The sequence below is a fragment of the Salvelinus alpinus genome, chromosome 14 (genome assembly GCF_045679555.1).
Source record: "Salvelinus alpinus chromosome 14, SLU_Salpinus.1, whole genome shotgun sequence".
Classification (NCBI taxonomy): domain Eukaryota; kingdom Metazoa; phylum Chordata; class Actinopteri; order Salmoniformes; family Salmonidae; genus Salvelinus; species Salvelinus alpinus.
In genome coordinates this window covers 33997764-34021621 of record NC_092099.1, presented here as the reverse complement: position 1 = coordinate 34021621, position 23858 = coordinate 33997764, and the positions used below count along the sequence as shown (strand labels likewise).

Here is a 23858-nt window from a genome sequence, read left to right as displayed (position 1 = left end):
TTATTTTCCCCCTGGTGGATGAAAAATGTGGATATTCACTGCGATTTTGATGAGAACCTATGGCCAAATGCTCAAGACAGGCTTGATGCAAACTAGTGCCTGCTAAACATCATGCTTCTTTCAAATGAGTTTGCTATTGGATTAACTGGATTATTAAAATAACTCAATTGAGAAGATGTCATTATGTTCTGTTTTGGTAATTAAACCAATGTACTCATTATAAACAAATATTTTGGATCAATGGTTGTATCATGAAAGATGTCTATAAACAAAATTAATGCACAATAAAATGTTTTGAATGCAAGACTGTCTGGTGTTACCAGTTTGGAGTTTTGTGCCGAGTTTTGAAAATTCACCACATATTTATGAAAATGGTATATGTTATAAACTGTAGGAAAGCTCTGTCAGTATTAACCACTGTTCCAGCGAGAGCCAGCCAAATATTTTTTTTTTTTTTTTAATGTACCCCCTTTTCTCCTTGTCCCATTGCTGCAACTCCCCTATGGACTCAAGAGAGGCAAAGGTCAAGAGCCATGCGTCCTCCAAAACACGACCCTGCTTCCTGACACACTGCTCTCTTAGCCTGGAAGCCAGCCGCACCAATGTGTCAGAGGAAACACCATCCAGCTGCCGACCAGGGTCAGCTTGCAGGCGCCCAGCCTACCACAAGGAGTCGCTGGAGCGCAATGGACAAGGAAATCCTGGCCGGCCAACCCCTCCCCAACCCGTACGACTCTGGGACAATTGCTCGCAGCCTCATGGATCTCCCAGTCACGGCCAGCTGTGACACAGCCTGGGATCGAACCTGGGTCTGTAGTGACGCCTCAAGCACTGCGATGCAGTGATTAAACCACTGTGCCACTCGGGAGTCCAGGTCCGAGCATGTCTAACAGCTCTCTGCTGTAACATGTAATTCCTGGAAACTCTCCTATGGGTGTGGATATGTCTCTTTGTCTCTCTCTTTGTCTCTCATTCAATCACCACATCTAGGATTGTTTCAGTGTGCCAGCTGTCTGCAGTGACCTCTATTGGCTTAAAATGGTATTACAGAGAGAAACAATACCTAAAGAACAATACAGTGACAGTAAATAAGTGATTTATTTGTACATTACTAACACTCTCTCACTCTCTGACATTCTCCTGCTGTTTAGCCTTCATCCTCTCATACTCCTTTTCCTCTGCCTGTCTCCGTTGCCGTGCCATCTCCTCTTTTCTCAGCTTAACACACAACACAAGTAGACAGTTTACTCATTCTGTCTGTTAAAAGCTATTTAGAAGGCATCATTAAAAGATGAGTAGAATGTGAGTGTTTTATATTCCATGCACATTGCACAAGTGGGATGGTATATACAATTTCTCTGGACATAATCTAATAATTAAGTCTTTACTTTAAAATGTGACGATGGAGTTCCTGTTTCTGCACTTTAGCTTGGCTTAACTCCACCAGGTGCCTCTCCCTGGCCTCACAGCACCACCTTACAGAGATACATGTATTAGAAGATTATATTATTCATGTGCGCACGTGTGTGTGTGCGTGCATACGTGTGTGTACCTAGTTTCTCTGTATGTCCCCCTCTTCTTTCTGAACCACTGCAGGTTTAGACAGGATGGTGAGTACATTACAATATTTTATTACTACTACTATTACCGGTAACAAGACTAGAGGGAGGGATGGAGGGGTAATAGAGGTATACTGTAGATGGAGGTGTGGAGGGAGGAATAGATGGGGAGATATCATAACAATGCTATAATGAGTTTACTCCGTCGCGATTCAATGGGTGGTATCATGGTGAACCCATCTGAACTGAGTGAGAGGGAGGAGAGAGGGAAATGTAAATGCCTCCCCCTACTTAGACATTTAATAAGCCTCATAATCTTAAATGCCAAGGGCGTTTACCAGCCCAGAGGTTTGGTACTGAAACTCATTAACGCATGCACACACTATTCTTGTACACCCAAAAATAACAAAAACCTTTGTCCATGTGCGCATACGTGCATCTATCCCTTCCCCGTCGCCGGAACCAGAAATACTGGAATATTATGACGGGAACGGAGCATAAAACGAAAATGTATGCGGAATGTAATGTTGTATACCTATTTAATATAATAATTTATATTCCATAATTTTACATAAGAATACCTCACCTGATACATTTTTCGCCCTTTTTTTGATACTGCAGTTGAAGAAGATAATATTATATCCGTAATATCCCGAATGACTATTGGATGTCCCCTTGAAATATTTGAAAACATAGCTGTTACTGAATAAGTCAATAATGAAGATACATCTATTTTGGCTAGCCTTCTCACTGTCGAGGCTGTGTTTGCGTTGCCAGGTGGGTTAGCGTTGCCATCACTGGGTCCGTGCCATTAATTATTTTCCAACTGTCTACTGTTCTCTGATTAGCTCCTGTATTGGTATAATTGATTATATTATTCCTCTAATACCCCAGGTAGTCCATGCCAGCCTATATCCCACTGACTTGTCTTATCAGTAAAACACCGGTGTAGTTATTAGACGTCCCCTGTGGAAAACACTTGTATTGAAAAAAATAAAAATACAAGAAAATACTAACAAATGAATACAAAAAATGAAGAAAAATATAAATAATAACACGTGTATTGGGAACTTCTCTATCCAAAAACGAGCATCACCCATAGATGTTTTATTTTATGTTTTATTTAACCTTTATTTAACTAGGCAAGTCAGTTAAGAACAAATTCGAATTTTAGAAAGACGGCCTACCCCTGCCAAACCCTCCCCTAACCCGGACGACACAATTGAGCGCCGCCCTATGGGACAGCCCAACCCGCTATGAAAGTTTATCATAATCTTTTCTTCTTTTTTTTTTACAACGGAAGCATAATCGTAATATATAAATTTTAATTAGGCTACAGTAATATATATATATATATATATATATATATATATATATATATATATATATATATATATATAGTACAGTAATAGCCTAATTAACACTTTTTCAAAATCAATGTTAGGCAAGAATACAATTCCCTTGGAGCAAATAGAAAATGTATTAAGCTACAGCCATCTATGCGAATTATCCCACTATGTAGCCTGTATATGTTATAACATTTAATTAGTTTGTTTTTATGTGGTTCATTGGTTTATTTACATTTTCCAGATTTCCACAATATTGTGCAAGGTGGATCACCCGTTCGTTCTGTATTACGAAATGTTTTTTCAATTGACACTGGTTGTCCGCTCAGACGCTCCATAGTTGTGTCCTTCAAGTGACAGCGGCAGCATGGCAAATGCTGGTAGCAGGGTATCTATTGAAGGAGAAACTATGCGATATGCTGAATACAATTCTCAATCTAAAATCAGGAGTGAAACAGAAATCGACAAAAGACTTGTAAGTATATACGTTATTTTGTTGTTTGAATTTTTGGTGGATAACAAGCGCTGGTTATTTCACAGGCCTGCAGCTAAGACAGCTAGCTAGCTAATGCCAGAACCTTCTATTTACTAGCAATTAGCTGGTGGATAGTTACAGTACTAGCAACAGAAGCAAATGTTAGTTGCCCATTACAGATATCAATGGGAAAGGTTGTGTCATCACGGTGATGAATCTAGCAATCGCCAGTAACATGAATGTCATATAACAGGCTGTGATGTAATCAGTCGGCTGAGTGACTCAGGCTTGCAATGAAAACTGCGTTGATTTTTTTGTTGTTGTTGACTGGTGGAAAAAGTACCCAATTGTCATACTTGAATAAAAGTCAAGATACCCTAATAGAAAATGACTCAAGTAAAAGTCACCCAGTAAAATACTACTTGAGTAAAAGTCTAAAATTATACATAAGTATCAAAAGTAAAAGTATAAATAATTTCAAATTCCTTATATTAAGCAAACCAGTCGGCATCATTTAATAAAATTTAAAAAATGTATTTACGGATAGCCAAGTGCACACTCAGACAATTTACAAACGAAGCTTGTGTGTTTAGTTTGTCCTCCAGATCACAGGGAGTAGGGATGACCAGGGATGTTCTCTTGAAGTGCGTGAATTTAACAATTTTCCAGTCCTGCTAAGTATTAAAAAGATTTGTAGTGAATACTTGTGTGTCAGGCATAATGTATGGAGTAAAAAAGTACATGATTTTCTTTAGGAATATAGTGAAGTAAAAGGGTAAGTTGTCAAAAATATAAGTAGTAAAGTACAGATACCCCCATAAAACGACTTAAGTAGATCTTTAAAGTGTTTTCCACAACTGTTGACTCTGGATTGTTGTATTGATAATGTTCTGTATCTTCAGGGTGGTACTCTGATAGCAGTTGGCCTTGGTGTTGCTGCTGCAGGCTTTGCAGGTAAGATCGATTCGGTCTTGTGTAGGAAATTTGAAATTGTGTTTTTTTTATATTGGATAAAAGTAGAGACTCGGAACTAGAAAATGGTATATCATACACTACAGTGGGAAAGTAATTCTGCTTTGAACGTTGATAAACTTGTAACCACACTTTTGAGAAAATGGCCCTTGACTGGATTTGTAAACCTACTGGAGAGTTATTCTTTGTCTACACCCATTTATCAGTGTTCACACCCTTTTAAGCCTTAGCCCCACCCATCTCTTTAAGGATATACATGTGTTAAACAGTGTGTACGGTAGTGTACTAAACAACCAAATATTTCAAGACTAAAGTCTGGTTAATACTACATCTATCGACATGTCTGTAGACAGTTGTCGCAGTGACATCATGAACATTCTATAGTCATCCGACATCAAACTTGTTTATAAAAAAGACGCGCTGCATGACATCAACAGCCTGGTGGTCCAAAATAGCATCACTGCTGTAACACACCAATAAAATAAATATAAAAAATGAATTTAGTATATGTCAGTCTAACAAACCAGGCAACTAAAGGCAACTTAGTAAACACTGTTTTTGTTCATTCCTAGCTTGTTAGCTAACGTTAAGTTAGCTGGCTAGCCAGTTCAAATAATGACCATATTAGAGCTGAAACATCTTAACTTTATCTTATTTACAAGTTAATGATGAGCTAATTACAGAAAATTGTTTACTGTTGTGAGTGTGACGAAATAAAAGCAGGGCATTCTACCGGAGAATTTTAGGACTTGGACACTGTCTCATTGGCCTAATGTTATATCCTAATTTTACTTTGGTGCAGGTCATGTTGTGCTTCACATTACCATCTCTGGTAAACACATTATTTCAAATAAAATCAACGTTTATTTGTCACATGCACAGGATACAGAAGGTGTAAACGGTACAGTGAAATGGTTACTTGCATAGGAGTCTTGTTTAGACATAGCTAGCTAGCTAAACAATGAACCATAATCCCAACTCATAACGTTACTACCATGCTTAAATCTGCAGGTAGCTAAAGCTAACCAACTAGGTTAAATGTTAGCTAGCTAACATTAGGCTATAACTAGCAAAGCAAATGGCTTTCTGAGATACAAATACAGTTGAAGTCGGAAGTTTACATACACCTTAGCCAAATACATTTAAACTCGGTTTCACTTTTCCTGACATTTAATCCTGGTAAAAATTCCCTGTCGTAGGTCAGTTAGGATCACAACTTTATTTAAATAATGTGAAATGTCAGAAAAATAGTAGAAGAATTTATTTCAGCTTTTATTTCTTTCATCACATTCCCTGCTGACAGAGCTGGTGTAACTGAGTCAGGTTTGTAGGCCTCCTTGCTCGCACACACTTTCAGTTCTGCCCACAAATGTTCTATAGGATTGAGGTCAGTGCTTTGTGAAGGCCACTCCAATACCTTGACTTTGTCGTCCTTAAGCCATTTTGCCACATCTTTGGAAGTATGCTTGGGGTCATTGTCCATTTGGAAGACCCATTTGCGACCAAGCTTTAACTTCCTGACTGATGTCTTGAGATGTTGCTTCAATATACCCAACATTTTCTTTCCTCATGATGCCAAGTGCACCAGTCCCTCCTGCAGCAAAGCACCCCCACAACATGATGCTGCCACCGCCGTGAATCACGGTTGGGATGGTGTTCTTCGGCTTGCAAGCCTCCCCCTTTTTCCTCCAAACATAACGATGGTCATTATGGCCAAACAGTTCTATTTTTGTTTTGTCAGACCAGAGGACATTTCTTAAAAAAGTATGAGCTTTGTCCCCATGTGCAGTTGCAAACCGTAGTCTGGCTTTTTTTAATGGTGGTTTTGGAGCAGTGGCTTCTTCCTTGCTGAGCGGCCTTTCAGATGTCGATATAGGACTCGCTTTACTGTGGATATAGATACTTTTGTACCTGTTTCCTCCAGCATCTTCACAAGGTCCTTTGCTGCTGTTCTGGGATTGATTTGCACTTTTCGCACCCATGTATGTTAATCTCTAGGAGACAGAACGAGTCTCCTTCCTGAGCGGTTTGACGGCTGCGTGGTCCCATGGTGTTTATACTTAAGTACTATTGTTTGTACAGATGAATGTGTTTGGAAATTGCTTCCAAGGATGAACCAGACTTGTGGAGGTCCACAATTTTTTTGAGGTCTTGGCTGATTTCTTGGGATTTTCCCATGATGTCAAGCAGAGGCACTGAGTTTGAAGGTAGGCCTTGAAAGACATCCACAGGTACACCTCCAATTGACTCAAATGATGTCAATTAGCCAATCAGAGGCTTCCATGACATTTTCTGGAATTTTCCAAGCTGTTTAAAGGCACAGTCAACTTAGTGTATGTAAACTTCTGACCCACTGGAATTGTGATACAGTGAATTATAAGTTAAATACTCTGTCTGTAAACAATTGTTGGGAAAATTACTTGTGTCATGCTCAAAAGTAGATGTCCTAACCGACTTGCCAAAACTATAGTTTGTTAACAAGAAATGTGTAGAGTGTTTGACAAACAAGTTTTAATGACAGCAACCTAAGTGTGTGTAAACTTCCGACTTCAACTGTAATATTACTGCACAGATCATACACGTGAAGTTAGCTAGCTAACAGTACGCTTTAACTTGCAATGAAAACCACTTTCTGACAAAATTTGAAATGTATAATATCTGAAAATGTAGCTAGACTCTTACCCGTATACATGGATGGACGCTTCTCCCTCTGTCACAGATGCCATGGTTGCCCTTAGTTTGAAGATGTAATCCGGAGACAGGTGTTTTATACAACAGCCTTCTGTGTGTTCACTTTGACTCCCTCCTCGTATTTGTAATCAAATTCCAGAATTTTCTTAATCTCCTTAGCTATCATACTCTGCGATCATACTCCGGGCATTCCACTGATTTTAAAACTCGGTCAACTTCTTCTGTGACAACAACACTTGATCACCATTTCATACGACTGTCTGGTTCAAAGAAAATGTTTTTACCTAAGTCAGGGATTTCCTCATTGCCTGATTAATTTTCAGAGTCGGAGAGAGTCAGCATGGCACGATTGTCCTCCAGAACAGTGGTTCTCATCCAGGTCCTGGGGATCTAAAAGGGGTGCACATTTTTGTTTTTGCCCTAGCACTACACACCTGCTTCAAATCATCAAAGTCTTTTGATGAGTGGATCATTTGAATCAGCTGTGTAGTGCTACGGCAAAAACAAAAATGTGCAGCCCTTTACGTCCCCAGGATTGAGAACCAGTGCTCTAGAAAGTGGAGAGCATTAGCAACACCTTTGCAGTTCTTCGTGATTTCTATAAAAAAAAGCCGCATTAGAAAGGCTTAACACATTCTGAGCAGGTCATGTTATAGACAGAAGCAAGCTACATGGCAGACCAATCCGAACTCCTCTCTCGGCATGTCCAGCCCATCAATAACCTCAGCAAATCATGGCTAGCGGGAAGGTCATCATTTAACAATTTTATTTGCCTGTACAGATGGCATACAACTTTTTGTTATTAATGCTCATGAAAGTTCACATGTTCCAGAAGCCATTTCTACCAAAAAATTTTTTTTTTTTTAAATGCTTACGTTCAAATGTCTCGCCTGTGAAGTAGTGGCGTGCAACATATGCCTAGTTTCCTGAAACAAGTCACAGATGTGAGTGTACAGTTGCAGGTGGTAAATCCATGTGTTGTACTGCAAGAGATAGTTCGTCACCATCTTAGCTGCACACATCTAGCATTTCACAGCATTTTGCAGGAACTAGTTGTTTCTATGCAACACATATGCAAGAGGCATATCTCACTTGATACAAACATGGATTTACTATCTGAGTTTTCTCTGGTGTTGGTAGAACCACCTGCAACTATACACATGTATAAGATAAGTTTTTCCAGAATCAAGTAGAGTAGAAGAATCAAGAAGAGAGTACCGCCAATACCAGGTTAGTTAAATTTATTGCAGCGGTTTGTATGGACAAACCTCTAACGTCCAGTAAGGGACACCCAAAATCTTTGGACGCCAGATAATGTGATGTAACCAATCACACATCCATGTTATTTAGAAAGTTGGATGTCTTACAAAACAGTATATTATGATCTTCCTGTCATTCTGTACAGTGATAGTGGCGTTATCGTGTTGCAGAGCGCAGCAGCGAATAGGCACTATGCCATTATCCGCATTGGTACAAGAGTGTCAGTCAGCACAGCTGTTTTGTATAGTGGTTAATAGTAAGGCAGTGTGTGGTCTGCCAGTTGCCACAGAGTTCGGGTAATGTGAGGTCAGTGTTAGTTGTTGTGGCGGCTTTGAGGAACAGCACAGTCTAATTATCCTCTCAATGTAAATGAAAAGGCCAGCAGCAGGCCATCCGTGCACCTGCGTGTGTGCGGTCCCTCCACAGTTGATGGACTTTCAGCTTTGTAGTTTTAGGAAAACAGAACTTCCAGGCAGCCTGGAGGTGGAGTAGTGGATTTACACCGCCCACTCAGAACATGTCAGTCACCAGGTTATAAATAATGCCCTGATTACTCCCTGAGCTTAGCAGCATGGCTCTCATACATGACTGAGTGGTTTTGTGTTTTTCTCTTGGAAACCAGCTCCTCCAGAGGGGTTTCTGCTAACTTCTTGTGTGTGTACTTTATAAACAGAGAATGTTTGGCAGGGTATAGTTGCTGACTGGCTCTATGTGGGTTTGGAGAGTGACTGCAGCTTACCAACACAAACACTGACCCAGTACACATCGATGATACACACACACACACACACACACACACACACACACACACACACTCCAATACATGTTATACATAGACGACCAGTCCTTATAGCCTTTAGCCGTACCCTTATCCTACTCATCCTCTGTTCCTCTGGTGATGTAGAGGTTAACCCAGGCCCTGTAGCCCCCAGTTCCACTCCTATTCCCCAGGCACTCTCATTTGTTGACTTGTGTAACTGTAAAAGCCTTGGTTTCATGCATGTTAACATCAGAAGCCTCCTTCCTAAGTTTGTTTTATTCACTGCTTTAGCACACTCTGCCAACCCTGATGTCCTAGTTGTGTCTGTATCCTGGCTAAGGAACGCCACCAAAAAAAATCTGAAATTTCCATCCCAACTACAACATTTTCCGCCAAGATAGAACTGCCAAACGGGGTGGAGTTATCCTGCAGAGTTCTGTCATGCTATCCAGGTCTGTGCCCAAACAGCTCGAGCTTCTACTTTAAAAAATCCACCTTTCCAGAATTAATTCTCTCACTGTTGCCGCTTGTTATAGACCCCCCCTCAGCCCCCAGCTGTGCCCTGGACACCATATGTGAATTAATTGCCCCCATTTATCTACAAAGTTTGTACTGTTAGGTGACCTAAACTGGGATATGCTTATTACCCCAGCCGTCCTACAGTCTAAATTAGATGCCCTCAATCTCACACAAATTATCAAGGAACCTACCAGGTACAACCCTAAATCCTTGAACACGGGCACCCTCATAGATATCATCCTGATCAACCTGCCCTCTAAATACACTTCTGCTGTCTTCAACAAAGATCATTGCCACGGTCAAACGACCACCCCTCATCACTGTCAAACGCTCCCAAAAACACTTCAGCGAGCAGGCCTTTCTAATATACCTGGCTCGGGTATCCTGGAAGGATATTGACCTCATTCCGTCAGTAGAGGATGCCTGGTTATTCTTTAAAATTGTTTTCCTCACCATCTTAAATAAGCATGCCCCATTCAAAGAATCTTGAACTAAGAACAGATATAGCCTTTGGTTCACTCCAGACTTGACTGCCCTTGACCAGCACAAAAACATCTGGTGGCGTATTGCATTAGCATCGAATAGCCCCTGCGATATGCAACTTTTAAGGGAAGTTAGGAACCAATATACACAGGCAGTTAGGAAAGCAAAGGCTAGCTTTTTCAAACAGAAATTTGCATCCTGTAGCATAAACTCCAAAAAGTTCTGGGACACTGAAGTCCATGGAGAATAAGAGCACATCCTCCCAGCTGCCCACTGCACTGAGGCTAGGAAACACTGTCACCACCGATAAATCTACGATAATTGAGAATTTCAATAAGCATTTTTTGACAGCTGGCCATGCTTTCCACCTTGCTACCCCTACCCCGGTCAACAGCTCTGCACCCCCCACAGCAACTTACCCAAGCCTCCCCCATTTCTCCTTCACCCAAATCCAGATAGCTGATGTCCTGAAAGAACTGCAAAATCTGGACCCCTACAAATCAGCTGGCCTAGACAATCTGGACCCTCTCTTTTCTAAAATTATACCCCTATTACTAGCCTGTTCAAACTCTCTTTTGTATCGTCTGAGATCCCTAAGGATTGGAAAGATGCCGCGGTCATCCCCCTCTTCAAAGGGGGAGACACTCTAGACCCAAACTGTTGTAGACCTACAGTGGGGCAAAAAAGTATTTAGTCAGCCACCAATTGTGCAAGTTCTCCCACTTAAAAAGATGAGAGAGGCCTGTAATTTTCATCATAGGTACACTTCTAATATGACAGACAAAATGAGGGGGAAAAATCCAGAAAATCACATTGTAGGATTTTTAATGAATTTATTTGCAAATTATGGTGGAAAATAAGTATTTGGTCAATAGCAAAAGTTTATCTCAATACTTTGTTATATACCCTTTGTTGGCAATGACAGAGGTCAAACGTTTTCTGTAAGTCTTCACAAGTTTTTCACACACTGTTGCTGGTATTTTGGCCCATTCCTCCATGCAGATCTCCTCTAGAGCAGTGATGTTTTGGGGCTGTTGCTGGGCAACACGGACTTTCAACTCCCTCCAAAGATTTTCTATGGGGTTGAGATTTGGAGACTGGCCACTCCAGGACCTTGAAATGCTTCTTACGAAGCCACTCCTTCGTTGCCCGGGCGGTGTGTTTGGGATCATTGTCATGCTGAAAGACCCAGCCACGTTTCATCTTCAATGCCCTTGCTGATGGAAGGAGGTTTTCACTCAAAATCTCACGATACATGGCCCCATTGATTCTTTCCTTTACACGGATCAGTCATCCTGGTCCCTTTGCAGAAAAACAGCCCCAAAGCATGATGTTTCCACCCCCATGCTTCACAGTAGGTATGATGTTCTTAGGATGCAACTCAGCATTCTTTGTCCTCCAAACACGACGAGTTGAGTTTTTACCAAAAAGTTATATTTTGGTTTCATCTGACCATATGACATTCTCCCAATCTTCTTCTGGATCATCCAAATGCTCTCTAGCAAACTTGACGGGCCTGGACATGTACTGGCTTAATACAGTGTCCAAAGGGCCAGAAGTATACAGAATGGTGTTGTCTGCTTAGAGGTGGATCAGAGAATCACCAGCAGCAAGAGCGACAACATTGATGTATACAGAGAAAAGAGTCGGTCCGAGAATTGAACCCTGTGGCACCCCCATAGAGACTGCCAGAGGTCTGGACAAGAGGCCCTCCGATTTCACACACTGAACTCTGTCTGAGAAGTAGTTGGAGAACCAGGCGAGGCAGTCATTAGAGAAACCAAGGTTGTTGAATCTGCCAATAAGAATGCGGTGATTGACAGAGTCGAAAGCCTTGGCCAGGTCGATGAAGACGGCTGCACAGTATTGTTTTTTATCGATGGAGGTTATGATATCGTTTAGGACCTTGAGTGTGGCTGAGGTCCACCCATGACCAGCTTGGAAACCAGATTGCATAGCGGAGAAGGTACGGCGAGATTCGAAATGGTCGGTGATATGTTTGTTAACTCGGCTTTCGAAGACTTTAGAAAGGCAGGGCAGGATGGATATACAGTGGGGCAAAAAAGTATTTAGTCAGCCACCAATTGTGAAAGTTCTCCCACTTAAAAAGATGAGAGGCCTGTAATTTTCATCATAGGTACACTTCAACTATGACAGACAAAATGAGGGAATTTCTTTCTCCAGAAAATCACATTGTAGGATTTTTAATGAATTTATTTGCAAGTTATGGTGGAAAATAAGTATTTGGTCACCTACAAACAAGCAAGATTTCTGGCTCTCACAGACCTGTAACTTCTTCTTTAAGAGGCTCCTCTGTCCTCCACTCGTTACCTGTATTAATGGCACCTGTTTGAACTTGTTATCAGTATAAAAGACACCTGTCCACAACCTCAAACAGTCACACTCCAAACTCCACTATGGCCAAGACCAAAGAGCTGTCAAAGGACACCAGAAACAAAATTGTAGACCTGCACCAGGCTGGGAAGACTGAATCTGCAATAGGTAAGCAGCTTGGTTTGAAGAAATCAACTGTGGGAGCAATTATTAGGAAATGGAAGACATACAAGACCACTGATAATCTCCCTCGATCTGGGGCTCCACGCAAGATCTCACCCCGTGGGGTCAAAATGATCACAAGAACGGTGAGCAAAAATCCCAGAACCACACGGGGGGACCTAGTGAATGACCTGCAGAGAGCTGGGACTAAAGTAACAAAGCCTACCATCAGTAACACACTACGCCGCAGGGACTCAAATCCTGCAGTGCCAGACGTGTCCCCCTGCTTAAAACTTCTTATGGCCGCAGTCCCGTTAACGGGATCGATATGACAACAGCCAGTCGAAGTGCAGGGCGCCAAATTCAAAAAACAGAAATCTCATAATTAAAATTCCTCAGACATTCATGTGTCTTATATCATTTTAAAGGTAATCTTGTTGTTAATCCCACCAAAGTGTCCGATTTCAAATAGGCTTTTCAGCGAAAGCACTACAAACGATTGTTAGGTCACCACAAAACCACAATAATCACAGCCATTTTTTCCAGCTAAAGATAGCTTCACAAAAACCAGAATAGAGATAAAATGAATCACTAACCTTTGATTATTTTCATCAGATGACACTCATAGGACTTCATGTTACACAATACATGCATGTTTTGTTTGATTAAATTCATATTTATATAAAAAAATCGGAGTTTACATTGAGGCGTTAGATTCACTAGTTGCAAGAACATCAAGTGACTTTGCATAGCCACATCGTTTCAACAGAAATACTCATCATAAATATAGATGATAATACAAGTTATACACATGGAATTATAGATATACCTCTCCTTAATGCAACCGCTGTGTCAGATTTCAAAAAAACTTTACGGAAAAAGAAACCCACGCTATAATCTGAGACGGCGCTCAAAAGTAAAACACCACAACCGCAAAGATGGCGTCAACATAAACAAGAAAATATATGATAAATATTCCCTTACCTTTGATGATCTACATCAGAAAGCACACCAGGAATCCCAGGTCCACAATAAATGTTTGTTTTGTTAGAAAAAATCTGTTATGTCCAAATACCTTCTTTTGTTAGCGCGTCTGGTTTACATATCCAAACACTAATTCTGGTCAGCGTTATATCGGACAAAAACTTCAAAAAGTGATATTACCGGTCGAAGAAACATTTCAAACTAAGTACAGAATCAATCATTAGGATGTTTTTAACATATAGCTTCAATAAAGTTCCAACCGGAGTATTCTTTCTTGTCTTCGTGAGCAATGGAACGCAAGTGACTACCATGAGGAATAAGCATGATCAGAAAATGGCTGCTTGATGGACACCTGACTGATTCTGCTATCATTCTCTCCCACAACACCATAGAAGTCTCATTATAATTTCTATTGATGGTTGACATCTAGTGGAACCCCTAGGCAGTGCACAATCATTCATATCTCAAGGGGATTTCATTAGGGACTCTAGTGAATACATACAAGCTCAGATTTCTGACTTCCTGTTTTGATTTCAACTCAGGATTTTGCCTGCCAATGTGAGTTCTGTTAATCTCACAGACATAATTCAAACAGTTTTAGAAACTTTAGTGTTTTCTATCCAATACTAATAATAATATGCAAATATTAGCAACTATGACTGAGGAGCAGGCCGTTTGATATGGGCACCTTTCATCCAAGCTACTCAATACTGCCCCTTCAGCCATAAGAAGTTAACAAACCTCTAGACGATTTTCAATGCCATACAACACTCCTTCTGTGGCCTCCAACTGCTCTTATTAAATGCAAGTTAAACTAAATGCATGCTCTTCAACCGATCGCTGCCCACACCCGCCCGCCTGTCTAGCATCACTACTCTGGACGGTTCTGACTTAGAATATGTGGACATCTACAAATAGTTCCTTCATTTATTCCATAGGATATTTTTAGATTCACTTAAAATAAGGTCTGTGTTTTGTGTAGGCTTACATCACCGTGCCAATTTTATAACTGTGTAGATATCCATAGGACACGGTAACTCTGATCAATATTGGCTAAATATAAGCAAAGAAAAAAAAATGTAGTGGATTTATGAAAATATGTTGACAAACGTTACCTTATCCTAGTGAGATTTACACGGGTATCAAAACGTCGAGGCGGTTTAAGCCTGCACGAAACACAGACCTTATTTGAAGTAGATCAAGACATTCGCTATGGAAGACATGAACGGTAAAATAACAAAGGAACCCCTTTCAAATTCAGCCACAAGTTATTACAGGAATTATAACGCGTCGACTATTTCTCTCTAAACCATATACCTTTGACTAATCCGGAAACTATCACCTCGAAAACAAAACGTTTATTCCGTTCCATATTTTATCTAACGGGTGGCATCCATGAGTCTAAATAATCCTGTTACATTGCACAACCTTCAATGTTGTCATAATTACGTAAAATTCTGGCAAATTAGTTCGCAAAGAGCCAGGCGGCCCAAACTGTTGCATATACCCTGACTCTGCGTGCAATGAACGCAAGAGAAATGACACAATTTCACCTGGTTAATATTTCCTGCTAACCTGGATTTCTTTTAGCTAAATATGCAGGTTTAAAAATATATACTTGTGTATTGATTTTAAGAAAGGCATTGATGTTTATGGTTAAGTACACATTGGAGCAATGACAGTCATTGATTGATTGTTTTTTATAAGATAAGTTTAATGCTAGCTAGCAACTTACCTTAGCTTACTGCATTCGCTAACAGGCAGGCTCCTCGTGGAGTGCAATGTAATCAGGTGTTAGAGCATTGGACTAGTTAACTGTAAGGTTGCAAGATTGGATCCCCCGAGCTGACATGGTTAAAAATCTGTCGTTCTGCCCCTGAACGAGGCAGAACGTTCCTAGGCCGTCATTGAAAATAAGAATGTGTTCTTAACTGACTTGCCTAGTTAAATCAAGATTAAATAAAGGTGTAAAAAATACCGATTTCCGATTGTTATGAAAACTTGAAATCGGCCCCGATTAATCGGTCGACCTCTAATCCTAACGATCCTTGACTTCAGCAATGTCATTTACAAAATAGCCTCCAACACTCTACTCAGCACATTGGATGTAGTCTATCACAGTGCCATCCGTTTTGTCACCAAAGCTCCATATACTACCCACCACTGCGACCTGCATGCTCTCGTTGGCTGGCCCTCGCTTCATATTCGTCTCCAAACCCACTGACTCCAGGTCATCTATAATTCTTTGCTTGGTGAAGCCTCGCCTTATATCAGCTCACTGGTCACCATAGCAGCACCCACCCGTAGCATGCACTCCAGCAGGTATATTTCACTGGTCATCCCCAAAGCCAACTCCTTCTTTGAACGCCTTTCCTTCCAGTTCTCTGCTACCAATGACTGGAACGAATTACAAAAATCACTGAAGCAGGATTCTTATATCTCCCTCACTAACTTTAAGCATCAGCTGTCAGAGCAGCTTACTGATCACTGTACCTGTACACAGCCCATCTGTAAATAGCCCACCCAACAATCTCATCCCCATATTGTTAATTTTTTTTTTGCCGCTTTGCACCCCAGTATCTCTACTTGCACATTCATCTTCTGCACATCTATCACTCCAGTGTTTCATTGCTAAATTGTAATTATTTCACCACTATGGCCTATTTATTGCCTTACCTCCCTAATCTTACTACATTTGCACACACTGTATATAGATTTTTCTATTGTGTTATTGACTGTACGTTTGTTTATCCCATGTGTAACTCTTTGTTGTGTCGCACTGCTTTGCTTTATCTTGGCCAGGTCGCAGTTGTAAATGAGAACTTGTTCTCAACTGGCCTACCTGGTTAAATAAAATGTTTAAAAAAAATAGAGGACAAGAACATAACTGTGGTGACCAGTGGAAAGGGGTCTGTGTGTGTAGGACAATAAATATGTATTGTGTTTCAGGTCGTTATGCCTTCCAGTTGTGGAAGCCTCTAGGACAAGTCCTGTCACAGACTGCTAAGAAGATGCCCACCTCTGTAAGTAACCCACTAACTTGGTTATGTGGTTCATCACAATCCTAAGCGGAGATGAAAACTTGTCTAACCATGTAGACCTATATGTTTTTTTGGGGCAACTTCTAATGAACTCCAACTGATTGTTAGTATGTCTTGGTACACTGTTTTCTGAAACTATGCATGATCAACGATGACCCCCACTGGTTTTGCCGAAAACTATCCCACCACCCTACAGACTCATATTTGCAAATCTGGGGGATTCATGTATTGCTCCATCAGATAGTCACCAAGCACCAATGTTTGTGGTGTAGTACTTATTCCACTGACTGTCTGTAGGGTGGGTAGTTGGTGGACTGACTCATGGTCTTCAGTTTCCCCTGCTGCACCTGAGTTATGGCTCCACAGACCAAAGGCTCCACATCAGGTTCCCAGACAGGGTGATGCACCCACTGCCCTCTCTCACCACATTGTGTGTGTGAATAAAGCAGTGTGTGACGTGAGATGGATGAGTGATCAGACCTCACACTGTGCGTGTGTCTGGCAGTTTCCACCAGTGTGTACTGTGTGACAATGAGGCAGTGCTTGACCGAAGGGAGTTAATGAACCCTATGTACCACAGAATGCACTTCCACCCTTCTTACTCTAAGCATTTACACTAAGGAGTAGAAAAGGATACGTTTCTAGACAGTCAGTGGGTGAGTTGAATAATTTCTAGGTGTGTGTGTACTAACATCTCTTCTCTCTCCAGGCCTTCTCATCACACTACTATAAAGGAGGGTTTGACCAGAAGATGACTAAGCGAGAAGCCAGCCTCATCCTTGGTATCAGGTAAGACTGGCGGAAGTGTGTGTGTGTGTGTCATGCTCGCCTGTTTGTGCGGGTGTGTACCCAATGTTTTATTTCAGTCTGTGTTCATGCTAAGGATGGGTTTGATTTCTCTCTGTCTTTGATGGGTTTATATTAGTCATCCTTCTTCCTGGTTTAGTTACATTTCACACTGTCAATCACATTAGGGAGAAGAGAACACCTGAATAGGTTAGCGGTCAGAAGAACTCGATGTTCTTACTGCAACTTTCAGCGCCGGCGCCGAAAAAGAGATGGCCGCCTCGCTTCGCGTTCCTTGGAAAATATGCAGTATTTTGTTTTTTTATGTGTTATTTCTTACATCGGTACCCCAGGTAATCTTAGGTTTCATTACATACAGTCGGGAGGAACTACTGAATATACGATTAACGTCAACTCATCATCGTTCCTACCAGGAATATGACTTTCCCGAAACGGATCCAGTGTTTTGCCTTCCACCCAATACAATGGATCTGATCCCAGCCGGCGACCCTGTGCGACGCCGTAAAAGGGGCAAACGAGGCGGTCTCGTGGTCAGGCTTCGGAGACTGGCACATCGCGCTCCACTCCCTAGCATACTACTCGCCAATGTCCAGTCTCTTGACAATAAGGTTGATGAAATCCGAGCACGGGTAGCATTCCAGAGAGACATCAGGGATTGCAACGTGCTCTGCTTCACGGAAACATGGCTAACTCAAGAGACGCTAACGGAGTCGGTGCAGCCAGCTGGTTTCTTCATGCATCGCGCCGACAGAAACAAACATCTTTCTGGTAAGAAGAGGGGCGGGGGGGTATGCCTTATGATTAACGAGACGTGGTGTGATCATCATAACAACACACAGGAACTCAAGTCATTCTGTTCACCTGATCTAGAACTCCTCACAATCAAATGTCGACCGCATTATCTACCAAGGGAATTCTCTTCAATCATAATCACAGCCGTATATATTCCCCCCCAAGCAGACACATCGATGGCCCTGAACGAACTTTATCTGACTCTTTGTAAACTGGAAACCACACACCCTGAGGCTGCATTCATCGTAGCTGGGGATTTTAACAAGGCTAATCTAAAAACAAAACTCCCTAAATTCTATCAGCATATCGATTGTGCTACCAGGGCTGGAAAAACCCTAGATCATTGTTATACTAATTTCCGCGACGCATATAAGGCCCTCCCCCGCCCCCCTTTCGGAAAAGCTGACCACGACTCCATTTTGTTGATTCCAGCCTACAAACAGAAACTAAAACAACAAGCTCCCGCGCTCAGGTCTGTTCAACGCTGGTCCGACCAATCTGAATCCACGCTTCAAGACTGCTTCGATCACGCGGATTGGAATATGTTCCGCATTGCGTCCAACAACAATATTGACGAATATGCTGATTCGGTGAGCGAGTTCATTAGGAAGTGCATTGACGATGTCGTACCCACAGCAACGATTAAAACATTCCCAAACCAGAAACCGTGGATTGACGGCAGCATTCGCGTGAAACTGAAAGCGCGAACCACTGCTTTTAACCAGGGCAAGGTGACCGGAAGCATGACCGAATACAAACAGTGTAGCTATTCTCTCCGCAAGGCAATCAAACAGGCTAAGTCCCAGTACAGAGACAAAATCGAGTCGCAATTCAACAGCTCAGACACAAGAGGTATGTGGCAGGGTCTACAGTCAATCACGGATTACAAAAAGAAAACCAGCCCCGTCGCGGACCAGGATGTCTTGCTCCCAGACAGGCTAAACAACTTTTTTGCCCGCTTTGAGGACAATACAGTGCCACTGACACGGCCCCCTACCAAAACCTGCGGGCTCTCCTTCACTGCAGCCGAGGTGAGTAAAACATTTAAACGTGTTAACCCTCGCAAGGCTGCAGGCCCAGACGGCATTCCCAGCCGCGTCCTCAGAGCATGCGCAGACCAGCTGGCTGGTGTGTTTACGGACATATTCAATCAATCCTTATCCCAGTCTGCTGTTCCCACATGCTTCAAGAGGGCCACCATTGTTCCTGTTCCCAAGAAAGCTAAGGTAACTGAGCTAAACGACTACCGCCCCGTAGCACTCACTTCCGTCATCATGAAGTGCTTTGAGAGACTAGTCAAGGACCATATCACCTCCACCCTACCGGACACCCTAGACCCACTCCAATTTGCTTACCGACCCAATAGGTCCACAGACGACGCAATCGCAACCACACTGCACACTGCCCTAACCCATCTGGACAAGAGGAATACCCATGTGAGAATGCTGTTCATCGATTACAGCTCAGCATTTAACACCATAGTACCCTCCAAACTCGTCATCAAGCTCGAGACCCTGGGTCTCGACCCCGCCCTGTGCAACTGGGTCCTGGACTTCCTGACGGGCCGCCCCCAGGTGGTGAGGGTAGGTAACAACATCTCCACCCCGCTGATCCTCAACACTGGGGCCCCACAAGGGTGCGTTCTGAGCCCTCTCCTGTACTCCCTGTTCACCCACGACTGCGTGGCCATGCACGCCTCCAACTCAATCATCAAGTTTGCGGATGACACTACAGTGGTAGGCTTGATTACCAACAACGACGAGACGGCCTACAGGGAGGAGGTGAGGGCCCTCGGAGTGTGGTGTCAGGAAAATAACCTCACACTCAACGTCAACAAAACAAAGGAGATGATTGTGGACTTCAGGAAACAGCAGAGGGAGCACCCCCCTATCCACATTGACGGGTCAGTAGTGGAGAAGGTGGAAAGTTTTAAGTTCCTCGGTGTACACATCACGGACAAACTGAATTGGTCCACCCACACAGACAGCGTTGTGAAGAAGGCGCAGCAGCGCCTCTTCAACCTCAGGAGGCTGAAGAAATTCGGCTTGTCACCAAAAGCACTCACAAACTTCTACAGATGCACAATCGAGAGCATCCTGTCGGGCTGTATCACCGCCTGGTACGGCAACTGCTCCGCCCACAACCGTAAGGCTCTCCAGAGGGTAGTGAGGTCTGCAGAACGCATCACCGGGGGCAAACTACCTGCCCTCCAGGACACCTACACCACCCGATGTCACAGGAAGGCCATAAAGATCATCAAGGACAACAACCACCCAAGCCACTGCCTGTTCACCCCGCTATCATCCAGAAGGCGAGGTCAGTACAGGTGCATCAAAGCAGGGACCGAGAGACTGAAAAACAGCTTCTATCTCAAGGCCATCAGACTGTTAAACAGCCACCACTAACATTTAGCGGCCGCTGCCAACATACTGACTCAACTCCAGCCACTTTAAAAATGGGAATTGATGGAAATTATGTAAAAATGTACCACTAGCCACTTTAAACAATGCCACTTAATATAATGTTTACATACCCTACATTACCCATCTCATATGTATATACTGTACTCTATATCATCTACTGCATCTTGCCATCTTTATGTAATACATGTACCACTAGCCACTTTAAACTATGCCACTTTATGTTTACATACCCTACAGTACTCATCTCATATGTATATACCGTACTCTATACCATCTACTGCATCTTGCCATGCCGTTCTGTACCACCACTCATTCATATATCTTTATGTACATATTCTTTATCCCTTTACACTTGTGTGTGTGTATAAGGTAGTAGTTGTGGAATTGTTAGGTTAGATTACTTGTTGGTTATTACTGCATTGTCGGAACTAGAAGCACAAGCATTTCGCTACACTCGCATTAACATCTGCTAACCATGTGTATGTGACTAATAAAATTTGATTTGATTTGAACTTGTGAATGTTATTTGACCACTAGATGGTGCTGTAATCCTGTGCTAAATCTGTGTGTAGCCCTATTTTGTACATTCTTCTAATCCCAATCCTGTATATCTCCCCTCCTACAGCCCGACCAGCACCAAGTCCAAGGTGAGAGATGCCCACCGGAGGATCATGGTCCTCAACCACCCAGATAAAGGTCAGTTGACAGTTTAATCCCAATTTACTGGACATGAGAAAAAACAGATTGGAGCCAACTGAGTGAATTATACAGTGATGATCTCCTATTACTGGTTCTTGTGTGAACAGCATATCACCTGTCTTTATTGAACCCATATACAAAGTGTTTTTCCCAGCGTCAGGCTTGTGCACTCGCCTCCTCTCTCCTCTATCAAGGTTAATGGCCTCCCTCGGTCTCCCTCTCCTGAGAGGTGTGTACACACACACACACACAAAGTCACGCGCATACACAGCATCTAGTTTTACACACTCGTCCACACTGTTTTTCCCTCTCCTGAGAGGAATACACACACACACACAACGTGTAGTTTTTACTCAGTGAGAAATGGCCTGTGGGATTCCTCTCTGACTGGGCGATAAGGGCTGAGGTGACACAGAGAGAGAGAGGGAGGAGGGGGACAAAGAATAAATAGGGGATGAAATATGGGGCTATAAGCTCTATAGGGTCACCTGTAGGAACATCCATCAATACTGTCATCCTTGGATATGGCTTTGTGTTCTGTTTCAGGAGGTAGCACAGTATCTATTATAGTTCATTTTCATGTGTTTGGTTACTGGGACATCGATGGAGAAGAGAGGGTAATAACCCACAGCTTGTCTGTCTGGTCTGGTCTGTCAGTCAGCCAGGTCTGGACTGGAAAGAGTGGACCGATTCCTGGTCAGAGTAATGGATTGGAATGATCGGCTAATTACCTCTCATTATTTCCTGTATTTGAGCCAATAAGGTCCAATGAGCAAGATGACGAGATTTCAGAAAGGGAATCAGACTGCTCTTTATTTCTGCCTCTCTAGGCCTCTAGCCCTGTTTTTAGTATCTTTCCTTCCCTGTGAGTGTGCTGAAGGCCGTGCCAGGCCGGCTCTGTGTTTTGTCAGTGACTGATTAGCAGACTAGTTGAGGCCTTCGTCAGGACCTGCTCTCTGTCATTATTGCAAACAATAACACTCATGTATTACCCTAAACGCACACACACACACACACAGAGTACTGCTTCTGCTGACACAAAACACACCACCTGGGGGGGGCAGTATACACACATGGCTACTAAGGAACATGGCCACACACACACACACACACACACCTGTGCCCTCAGGCTGTCTTGGTAGTGTCACACAGCAGACTACTACTCCCAGGATGCTGTACTCATTGGCCCTGTGAGCTGAGCAGACCACTCTGCCTCAGAACACACAGAAATCTCTATCATGTGTTTTCAGAGCAGTGTGGTGGGGGTAGGAGATGAGGAGAGGAAGTCACTTTAGACAATTAGTATGCGACCCAACCTCAGTTTGTGCTAGCTCAGCATACACCCATTTCCTGTGCTCCATAGTGATTAGTGTTCCACCGTGTGTTAAAGCACTATAAAAGGTGATTGGATGTGACTGAGACGGTTAATGACTGAGCCTACTGAAGTCCTCTACTCCTGACAGTAGATGTCACTGAGGTTTTTTTTATGTCTGGGGAAACAGCTTGCATGCCATGTGTAGACTGTTATATTGTTCTCACCTGTAATGGATAGAGGGGTGAGCGATGGAATGGGGGGTAACAAGGGGAAGAAAAAAGAGGATTAAACAGACGGGCATTGATGAGAAGCGGATGCATGTTCTCTCTCCAGGTGGATCTCCTTACATGGCCGCCAAGATCAACGAGGCCAAGGACCTACTGGATAAAGACCAACGCCGCTGATAAAAAAAAAACTACAGCCCCCATCACCCCTCTGACCTCCTGGACTACAGTATATTACAGATCTATTTATTCCAGCCCTAAGACATTACCATCCCCAGAGACTATTCTGAAACCTTTCCTGAACAAGGATATCTTTCAAGTTGAAGGTCACCTGTACTTATAACTTTACAAAAGTCAACATGTCTACTGTAAATACACTGTACCATAAGATACAAGATAATAATATTCCATAGAATAACAAATTAAAACATTTCTGTTACCTTTTTATTCCTCTGTGTGGTAAAGACATTATGACCACTGAGATCAACTCTGTATGAATTGACAACACACTGACAGAGACCAAGCCTAGCTGAGCAGTGTGTGTGAATAACGCGGTTAGTAATTTATCAAAGTTTGCTGAATAAAGCAATTTCTGTAATGGTAATCAATGACTCATTATTGTGTTTCTGTGATTAGTCCCTTTCCTCTGCGCTGAGATGCCATTGTAGTAAATTACTAACAGTGCTGCAGCATCTGCAGGTGCTGATGAGAGAGTGAACATTGGGTAAGAGCTGTTTTTGAAGCTCCTGCAGTGAGCTGTGACACTTTACCTTTTAAGTGAGCCATTTCACCAGCAGCTTGCAGTAGGTTTTTCCACATATCTAAGAGGAAGGCTAGACAGCCATGTAATCTGCACCATGTTGCAAATGCCTTCATTCCAGCATGCTTTAACTGGGCATCATTAAAATACACCTCATTCTGGTAGAATGCAGTTCCCAACTGATGTTCCAGTGAACATGTCTGTCTCTGTTGGAAAGCTATTGATTATCATGTAGAGCAGGGATGGGCAACA

The 23858-nt window shown here is 42.5% G+C and overlaps 1 protein-coding gene across 1 annotated transcript; it reads left to right on the top strand.

The window, feature by feature from the left end:
* The first annotated feature begins 3161 nt into the window (after positions 1 to 3161).
* On the top strand, positions 3162 to 23450 carry dnajc15 (DnaJ (Hsp40) homolog, subfamily C, member 15). Its single transcript, XM_071341291.1, has 6 exons — positions 3162 to 3380; positions 4283 to 4334; positions 16495 to 16568; positions 17296 to 17375; positions 21234 to 21304; positions 22956 to 23450. Exons 1-6 carry the CDS (start codon positions 3273 to 3275, stop codon positions 23024 to 23026), a joined length of 456 nt encoding a protein of 151 aa, XP_071197392.1. The 5' UTR covers positions 3162 to 3272; the 3' UTR covers positions 23027 to 23450.
* The last annotated feature ends 408 nt before the right edge of the window (positions 23451 to 23858 follow it).

Excerpts from the sequence above, each read along its gene's own strand:
- dnajc15 (XM_071341291.1), top strand. The coding sequence starts at position 3,273 with ATGGCAAATGCTGGTAGCAGGGTATCTATTGAAGGAGAAACTATGCGA. Across the intron at positions 16,569-17,295 it reads CTAAGAAGATGCCCACCTCT|GCCTTCTCATCACACTACTA; the intron begins GTAAGTAACCCA and ends TTCTCTCTCCAG. Across the intron at positions 17,376-21,233 it reads AGCCTCATCCTTGGTATCAG|CCCGACCAGCACCAAGTCCA; the intron begins GTAAGACTGGCG and ends CCCCTCCTACAG.